The 9,276-nt window shown below is 33.6% G+C and overlaps 2 protein-coding genes across 5 annotated transcripts; both read right to left on the bottom strand.

Annotated features, from left to right (window-relative positions):
- Positions 1–15: 15 nt before the first annotated feature.
- On the bottom strand, positions 16–4,180 carry AHP1 (histidine-containing phosphotransmitter 1). The gene is made up of 8 exons (XM_068640429.2): positions 4,075–4,180; positions 1,825–2,084; positions 1,568–1,654; positions 1,289–1,419; positions 901–969; positions 592–663; positions 360–432; positions 16–267 (listed from the first exon to the last, which is right to left on the bottom strand). The coding sequence occupies exons 3-8, from the start codon at positions 1,625–1,627 to the stop codon at positions 205–207; spliced, it is 468 nt and encodes a 155-aa protein (XP_068496530.1). The 5' UTR covers positions 1,628–1,654; positions 1,825–2,084; positions 4,075–4,180; the 3' UTR covers positions 16–204.
- On the bottom strand, positions 3,933–8,447 carry LOC137832326 (putative prolyl 4-hydroxylase 4). 4 transcript variants are annotated; one of them, XR_011084555.1, is made up of 8 exons: positions 8,235–8,447; positions 7,985–8,147; positions 7,227–7,284; positions 5,589–5,764; positions 4,898–4,967; positions 4,449–4,775; positions 4,325–4,357; positions 3,933–4,204 (listed from the first exon to the last, which is right to left on the bottom strand). XR_011084555.1 is itself a non-coding variant. In XM_068640428.1 (7 exons), exons 1-6 carry the CDS (start codon positions 8,369–8,371, stop codon positions 4,486–4,488), a joined length of 894 nt encoding a protein of 297 aa, XP_068496529.1. In that variant the 5' UTR covers positions 8,372–8,447; the 3' UTR covers positions 4,237–4,357; positions 4,449–4,485. The 4 variants fall into 4 exon arrangements, 2 of the variants coding, with proteins under 2 accessions (XP_068496529.1, XP_068496528.1); XR_011084554.1 differs by having other exon boundaries at positions 4,325–4,775; XM_068640428.1 differs by lacking the exon at positions 3,933–4,204 and having other exon boundaries at positions 4,237–4,357.
- Between the last annotated feature and the right edge of the window lie 829 nt (positions 8,448–9,276).

The following is a 9,276-nucleotide window of genomic DNA, read 5'->3' as shown; positions in this document are numbered from 1 at the left end:
ATACAATAGGCAAAGTTCATTTAATGGTGCTATCATCCTTCATTAAAGCATGCAAGAGATTACAAATTATGAGGAGCTTTTTGGTGAGGAAAAAGGTACATTGAATGGAAACAAAAAACCATACATTCACCATGGACTTAAGATAAAGGATAATAATTTAACAAAGAGAATCAGTATACAAGAATCTCTCTACAAACCACCCAGTCACCCACTGAAACTCAGTTCCGTAGGGATTGACCCTCCAGCTGCCACAATCTGTTGCTCAATCTGCATCAAGAATCCATAAAAGAAATATAAATTACAAATCCAGAATGTAAATAGAATGATATTCAGTTATAAGTTTTTAATCTAGTTAATACCCTGAACAGTGTTTCAAGTTTATTCTTCACAAGGCAGTACTCTTGCTTCACTTGTTGCAGACATCTGAGGCACCTGCGGTAATCAGAAACTTTCCATGATCAGACCATGAAATCAGCCAAACTAGCACACTTGAGCACTTAAAAAGCCCGAGTAGCTTATTCATTCATCTTGTGCACTTATCCTTCAAGACGCCAAAACTAGTAAACAACTTTCTGAAAATTAACAACTCACGCATCAGTGTTCTGCTCCTCACAGAAGTTGCGGAAAGCAATGCAGGCATTTTTCACCCTTTGTGCACCTATGCTGTGGACCAGACAAACAAAAACAAATTTGCCTCAGCAAACCAAGACAGCATAGCATAGCAACTGGTTTCTCCTATTAAGCTTAACTTATCCTGAGTTTTAAAGAATAAAACTCAACGTTTCAAAAGCATTGGAAGTACAGACCCAAACCAACACAGGTTAGTGGCACAAAAAGTCCAACTTATTCGGATTGCATGGTATTTTACATTTTTGGTTGGCTTTTAATAAAACCCCATACCTTGAACTGCTACCCTTTAACTGGTGAACATGAGCATCAACTTTTTTGAAGTCAACGCCATTCTGATCTCTGCACAGGAAAAGCCCCAAGAACATGGAAGATCAAGCACTTTTCCAAATTCATCACTTGACATAAAACAATACTAACACACAACATTGCAGTAAGTTTCTCAAACATTCATCCAATCAAAGCTTTCACAACCAAGTGTAGATTTCCCGCGGTAACAAAAGGTGACAGCATGAAATCCAACCCATTAATTTATAATAATAAAATAAAACGTAACTCAAAAAATTACAAACCTCAGGAAGTTGTTTTATTTAAATGCATGGTCCATTTTTAACTCTGGTTTATTAAAATAAAATTGGGCATGGAAGGAAATGGTACTGACAGTGCAAAGGTGAGATCTTTGAGAAGCCTTTCAGAATCTTCGAAGAAGAGAGAGACGACTTCGACGACAAAGTCAGGGTTGTTCTCGTCTTGAAGCTGCAGAAGTTGCAGAAACTGACCATCCAAGAACCCCTTCTCTCACCATAAAAAAAAAAACAAAAAAAATCAAAAATTGAAAGCAACCCAACAACAGATCTACTACTAGCAATTTAAAAAGGCTGGAAAGGGAATAAAAGAAGACAAAGACCAAGAGGGTGTGTGTGTGGAGTGGAGGGGCTACCTCGACGAAAAGGGGTTTGGTGTAGTCGATCCACTGTCTCTGCATCTGACCCACGTCCATGGTTTATTGGGCGCGCTCCTCTGTTGTCTGTCACACAACACAGCAGAAAACAGAAAGACAGTGGTGGTTGTTATGTTATATTATGTTGTGTTACAAAAGAATCAGTGAATGAGTGAGTGAGCTAATATTTGTATTTATTTATTTATTATTGGTGAATGAAAGAGTGTGAGAAATGAAATGAAGGGGAGAGAGTATACCTTGAAAGAGAGAGAGAGAGAGCAAAATATTTGAAGGTTTGGGTGTTGGTGTCTGCTCTATACACTGGATGGCCCCGGGAGAAAGGGTTTTTATTCTTCTCCTTTCTCTTCTCTTCTCTTCTCTTTCCCTTTGCTTTCTTTGCTCTGCACCATTTGGGACCCCACTTCCTCTTTCTCTCTCTCTCTCTTATTTATACCATTCATTCATTCCTAACATTTCCTTCCATATTACTCTTTCTCTCTCTTCTCCACACTCAAATCTTCTCATCATTTTTATTACACAAACAGAAAACAGACAAAGTAAAAAACCAGAACAAAAATAGGTAAATAAATACATGCAGATGTAACACATTCTTGAGTTACAAGAGTTTTGCTTGATGGTAGATTGACGAGTTTGACTCAGAATTTGCATTAACTAAACCTTAGTTAGGGTTAACTCACTAAATGTGAACTTATATGGGTTAACCAAATTCAAATGATGTAATATTATAACTTAAAAATCACCAATATGTTTACAAAGTTTTCAAGAAAGATTATACATTATAAAAAAATAATTACTCATTTAACTGTATTTAAATTTCATATTTTCGTCCTCATTCAAATTCCTTCATTTTAATCTTTACACATATCATTTTAACTTTTTTAGTTCCTACGCATATTTTTTTAAAATTTCTTCAAATTGTTATCATCAACTTATGTAGACTAAAAATATTAAAAACAGTCAGTACAATAACTAAAAGAAATTATTTTTGACTGTAGAGATTAAATAAAATTTATTCAACTATTAAAATGAGCAATTAAACAAACAAAAATTCATACACTAGCTAAAAATATTAAACAAACAGAATTATTTTACTAGTATGAGTTTTATTAGATCAAAGTTAAATTAATTTGTGTTAAGGGTGTTCTTAAATAAACTCATTCGTGAAATAAGAATGTAATTAATTAGTGAGTGTAGTGGTAGCTGCAATGCACTTAGAATCTGTTCGGGAAGAGAAGGACCACAAAACATGCTCATCTTTCTTTCATTTCATTTATCTGATTTGACACCATTCTCTCTGATCTTTGCCAACCTCACCATTATAAACTCTTCACTAACCACTCCTTCACATTTGGAAGCCCATGCTCCCACCAAATGTCCTTATCGTTAATTCACCATTTCCTTTTCTATTCTTCTCTTATACTTTCCACGATACTTTTGTCATTACATCCATAAGAGTGCTATAAATTTCCAGAATTTTGTTTTAAATAAAATAGTTTTAAAATTATATCGATAAAATCAGATGTATACATGGTTATAAAGTAGTGTTAATAGTTATAAAATAATATTTTCCTATCCATTCATAATACAATAGCATGCTTTTACCGTCTAAAAAACCATCCATTCATGTCTAACACCTAAAAAACAGCCTTCAAAATTTGTTGCTTAAAATATGCATGCGCGTGGCTCAAGTTATCACGGAACTCCGTTTCCCAACAAAGCAAAAAACCTGCCATGATTGTTCACACTGATAAACCAAACGTGTAACTTTATTCACCACTCTTATTCTTTATTAACCATACAAGACAAAACCATAAAACTTGAATTGACCTGGTTAGAAAATGAGTTATAATTAAGAAGCAGTTTAATGCACGAACCAACAAAGTGCCTTTACAATTTTCAATTATTCTAACATGACACACTTTTTGAGAAAAGATTAGCAATCTAATTGCTTGTTTGGATCTGATTCTTGATTCTCTTTTTCCAATATAATAACGAACAGAATTCAGCAATCACGCAAAAGTAAATAATTTTGCCTCAAGTTGATCCACGTTCACATTACTGAACGCCTAACCAGAGAGGCACTTCATCAATTTATACACAAATTATGAGACACCATCAAGGAGGTTGGCCCACAACAATATTTTCTTTCCTTCATTAGGAAAATGCATTAATTACTACCTTTTAATAATGTTATATCTTTTTATTTTATTTTTTAATATTTCACAAAGAAAATATTAAACGAAAAACATTCATGAAAAATATTTCGTAGTTTCTTTACAATCATTCTTCAAGAGTCAATTGTGATGAATTAAATTACGATTTTACTTAATTTTATACTTGCCAGTAAGTGATAACGCTAACCATTTCGTATTAACAATTACTTTCTTCTTGTTCTCTTCACCGTAGTTCCTATAAATTGATAATGATTCATGACGCAGAGAGTAAAAGTCCAATATAAAATTCAGCAAATTATGTTTTGTACTCACCCATTAGGCTTCTTATTCGTGTATTTGGTTATAAGAAAATATTCTGCTTCTCTTGGTTCAATTTCTACCTCCAGCTAAGTTGAATTCTAGAAACACTTCCGGATATATTCTCATTCCACGAGAGCAACAACTGAACGTAACAAAAATGACAAAACATCACAATAGCGAAAATAACGTACCCATCCTTTTCTTTTTTTGTAGTTTTACATACAAAAAGTATCCGACAAAAAAATGGTGAATCCCGCATTACCTGCCAACAACTTCATAACTCACAAATGCACCTCTTGAAGGTGAACATGCAATGGAATCAGGGAGCTAGTCAATATTATAATGAGACAGAATACATTATAATTCACGAAAAAAATGCATAATACCACGTGGAATCTGGAAAGCATTCAGTAACACTTGTTCCTAACATGCCTTGCAACTTCTCATGCAGTAGCCAGGAAGACCCGGAGATCCAACCATATATTCGGGATTACTTGTGCATTCTCCAAGGTTAGCCCATTTCTCACAGTTTTCATTCTGATCACTGCACTCCCCTTCAACCATCTTATCAAATGAGTCCACATGAATCCATTTTGTCGCTGACCATTTCTCACCTTCAATTACAGGGCATTCTGCATGCAGACTTCTAGTGTCTGGGATAGCATTTGGGAAGAGACTAAAGAAAAGAAGTGCATCACCTCTTCTTGGTTTCACTGTAAATTTCTCGGACGAAATGAAAATAATTATTCAAGATAATTTGACAAGCAGCAAATGTGGCACAAGACATTAGTGGAGAAGAAAAAACATTAAAGAAAAAAAATGTCCAATTGACCACCTGCTATTCCTTTTTGGGCACAGTCAGAGAGATCATCTTTTGTTTCAGACCCTTTGTGATGTGGAGATTCCTGTAACCAGAATTATAAAGTTATCTTACTGAAGTTAGCTACTAGATGTAAAAGGAAAAAACAATTTCCTTTGCAAAACTAGGAATCTTCCGACTCTTAAGCTGTGAAACTTGCCATACATGGCGTCGAAAAAAACAGAAGAGGGACAAAGAGGGGGATTTATTGGCGTGGAAAAAAATCATAATATGATATCGCAGAAACTATTGCATCTCCTATTCTCCTCTACGTCTACCATTCTCAAAAACTGAAATGTTCTTAGCACCAATTGAGTATATGCCAAAGAGGCCCTAATCAAGTATAAACTTTTTAAAACCAAAAGCTTTTGCGCAGTCTCCAGGCTTATCGTTAGAATAATTATGAGCAACTAGTGAAAAGATGAGAGAAAACTCAGGTCAATATAATCTCACAGGACATTTTGGGTAACTTAATATTAATTAGTTCACAGTGATAGGTTCAGTTGACACTAGAAATATGTAGAACTAAATAAGGATCTGAGCTAGAACACAAGGCCAATTATAATTATGGAGATACCATAAAAAATAATTTGACAAAACAATAACAGCAATGACTTACCACCATTATTTTTTATTTCTAAGGAAAAATGTGAAATACTAGACAAACCTCTGCATTAGGGAACACTGTTTCACCGCCTTTGGTTACATTAGAGAGATACATGAGAACCGTGGCAACGCGGTGTCCACCCCGAACAATATTAACTTTATCAGAAAAGTAATCATAGTGAGGGTCGTATTTCTGCCCGTGCTCATATCTTAATACTTGTATGTCTTCTCCATTTTCTGAAATTTAATAATAAAATAATGTAAGGAATTGACTACTGCCTCCTTATTTTAACATTTTTTGTCTTGTGGGTTAAGGGAAGGGAGAGAAGCTGCAAATGCACTTCTATATTTAACTGTTTAGACAATAACTTCATTTATGAAGACACATTTTTTGGCTCATGGTTTTATGAAGATTATATTTGCAAAAGATACTTGTGATTCGCAATTACTATTCTTTGGTCCCTCTACTTCTGATTTTCTCCAGTAAATTTTGAATGCTTTAAATTGTTTCTGTAGCAGGTTCCAAATGGATAGGTACGTATGGAGAGTTGTCAAGCATTTATGGAATATTGATGATGCAACAAATGTTTATGACTGTTAAGCAGCAGCCAATTGAATGCTTCATGGAAACCATACACAGGAAAAAAAGAACGATTAAAGAGTAATGCCCTTCATGCTTTCCACATACTCTAACATTTTTAAAGTCAATGCTTAGAGTTATGGAAAAGCTAAATCCACACAAATTAAACCATTTAAGTCTTCAATACAAAAGCAGTTTACTTTAATTTATGCTATTTGATTAAGAATATAAAAGTGGAAAGTTTTTATCAGGAAATAAAGTAATGTAGGACTGTTTGAAAACAGAATTCCATGCTAAAAATGGGAAATTTGGAGAGAATGATTTAGTGGAGTTAGTTTAAAAGTTCTAAACTGTTAGTTGAATAAAAGCATACTGAACACATAAGACGTCACTAAATGCAATCAAAAGTTTCCTTGTTTCAACTAATAAATGATAATAGCTTCCAATATTTAATTGAGACAAGTTTAAAGTTCATTGTGCCATTATATAGAAGTTCAGAGGAATGAGAATTGCAATAAACAATTCCACACATAGCAGTCACAGTAGGTCTCTGACATGCAGAATAAGACTGGAAAGGAAACTGTGGAGGGCCATGGTATGCAGGAAGATGGAAGAGAGAGAACGGGTTCCCTAAAACTTAAAAAATGTAAATCTTAATAGCTCGAAAACCCAAAATTAGCATCACAGTTCAATCCTGAAATAATGTGCTTATGTTCTATTCAATAAGTAAACATATTCATGATTGATATAGAATTGGTTTCTTCCTATGTTTTTTAAAGTCCTTGTTTTTATTCCTTTAAAGCCAAAGACTGCGTTACCATAACTAAACAAGAGACAAGATATGGAGAATAGTAAGACTGGCTTCTTATTCACTTGTAAAGCTAGTGTTTCTGGCTAAAAACTAAATTGATTCTGTATAATCCAGTTCTTATAGAAGCAGAAAAAACAAAAAAAGAAAATAGTGATAACAAATGACAATAATATAAATACAGTTGTCCCAATCATGTGCAAGTAAAAGCCATACGCAATAACAAGTATCAACAACAGGGCTAAGATATAAGTTCCACAGGTTACAATAATACCATGCAGACATCCATCATGATTTTATATATACCATACCTTTAGGAAGGAAGCTCCATGACGAAATCCTATCCTCAATACCAGAAATAATGGGATCCTATAAAATAACTGAACAGAGTAAAAAACAGTTCATAAAAAGAACTCAGCACAGTTTTTTCTTTTTTATAATACGAATTACAAAAAGCAACCCACCAAAGTTCAACCAACATATCAAACCTAAAACCCACCATAATGTTTAGAAAACCGTTATTCTTCTATAAAACAGTCCTCATCGTTATTCCCTAACTCGTGACTTTCCAAACCACGGGTGGAATAGAATTTCCAAGTCACCAGAGGTTATTCTCTATCTCATGGGTGGAAATGACTATCCAAATTATAACAAGAGCAGTGCAATTTTTTAACTCTCGTCTTCCCCATGGAAGCGGGTTCAATTTTCCTTGACGCCATTAAAATCTTACTTTGTGGATAACCTCTCTAGAGAGAGCCGCCAACGCTCAAAGACCAGTTGAGTAATCCATAATTGGATTTAACTATTTGCAATTTAGACATGTGTTGTAATCCTTTAAATGGACTTCTATTAGTTATTGGGACCTACCAGACAGCATTGCGAGTGTCTCTCCGTGTTACCATTTTTACTAACAAAAAAAATCAAAGCTAAAGACAATAAACATATGCTCCTTTACAGTTACATTACAGCCCCACATACAGCACGTATAAGATTGACATTGGATCTACCACTATCACAAATATCAAAATTCTATAAAAGCAATCAATAGCAATGAATGAAGATAAAGAACCTTATTCTTGGAAATGAACATGCCGGAGCTGGTTCTGATTTCACTCAACTTGCTCTCACCGGACAAATTATCGGCCACAACGGATCTCTTGAGCTCCGATTTGGCGATGGAAATCAGGTGGTCGCATTCCAATTCCGTCAGAAAACCCTCATAAACAAAAGCTCTGCATCATCCAAATCGATGCAATCATCATTCGCTGGCTACCAAATTTAGTTTGATAAGCAAAACATGTGCAGAGACACAAACAGACCTCGGTTTCCACGAGATTTGCTTGACCTTGGAAGGGTCTATGATGGCACTAGCAGAGCCGGCGTAGGAACTGGACCCTCCCTGCCATTGCATCATCCACGCAAAGGCTGATACCACTACACACCAAACCCTACTCATCTTCCTCTCCCTCTTTCAATTCCTAACTAACTTCCTCTGTACTTTGCCTTTACATTAAACACACTTTGACTTTTTGAAACCTTTTTGTCATTATTAGTTTCCATTCTTAATTAATTATTATCATTACTTTTATTCTTCAAAAACTCTTCATTTTGCCATTAAACGCGATGTTCTCTGATTAGGAAAAAGAGAATCAACAATGAAAGAAAAATTGACCAATGATTTAATAGATAGGATATATTTTAAAAATTATACAAGGACATATTTAATTAATTGATCAAATTACGTTGTTTATATAAATTAATTTAAATTATAATACTATTATTATTATATGATTTTTTTACCACTACTTTCTTCATATTTTTTTAATTAATTAATTATATCTATAGGGTTTTAATCGATTACACGATGATTTCTAATTCTTGAAGAAACATTACTTGAATAATTAGTTTTATAACAACGAAGGTAATATTTTAAGACTATTTGAAGTTTTCAATAATAAAACTGAAGGTTTATTACAATATAATAGTGTATAAATGATAAACATGTTGCTCCCCAATATTAAATATTAAATGCAAATAAACAATTTTCTCCTTATTACTTATTTTTCATATTCCAACCAAACTAACAAATTTTAATATTCATCCAAACACAAATTAGAAGTATATTTTAATGAATCATATTAACTTTGAAAGTGGATATGGTTTTAATTTACAATATTTCTTCTCTTTTCGTTTGTTCCCTTCTTTATATTCACGAATACTCTTACCATTTACTATTAATTATTTAGTATTAACTTTGTTTTTCAATATTTTTTTCATGAATACTCCTATTATTTAGTATTAACTTTGTTTTTCAAACAGTTTTTAAGTAATAAAGTAGACACGAAACAGAATAGGGCATCT

This window comes from Phaseolus vulgaris, chromosome 6 (assembly GCF_051622355.1).
Source record: "Phaseolus vulgaris cultivar YP4 chromosome 6, ASM5162235v1, whole genome shotgun sequence".
Taxonomy (NCBI): Eukaryota; Viridiplantae; Streptophyta; class Magnoliopsida; order Fabales; family Fabaceae; genus Phaseolus; species Phaseolus vulgaris.
This window is presented reverse-complemented; position numbering and strand designations above follow the sequence as displayed.

Excerpts from the sequence above, each read along its gene's own strand:
- AHP1 (XM_068640429.2), bottom strand. The coding sequence starts at position 1,627 with ATGGACGTGGGTCAGATGCAGAGACAGTGGATCGACTACACCAAACCC. Across the intron at positions 433-591 it reads GAGGAGCAGAACACTGATGC|GTGCCTCAGATGTCTGCAAC; the intron begins GTGAGTTGTTAA and ends TGATTACCGCAG. Across the intron at positions 268-359 it reads AACTTGAAACACTGTTCAGG|ATTGAGCAACAGATTGTGGC; the intron begins GTATTAACTAGA and ends TTCTTGATGCAG.
- LOC137832326 (XM_068640427.1), bottom strand. The coding sequence starts at position 8,371 with ATGAGTAGGGTTTGGTGTGTAGTGGTATCAGCCTTTGCGTGGATGATG. Across the intron at positions 8,148-8,234 it reads CAAATCTCGTGGAAACCGAG|AGCTTTTGTTTATGAGGGTT; the intron begins GTCTGTTTGTGT and ends TGGATGATGCAG. Across the intron at positions 4,968-5,588 it reads CAGTGTTCCCTAATGCAGAG|GAATCTCCACATCACAAAGG; the intron begins GTTTGTCTAGTA and ends TTCTGGTTACAG.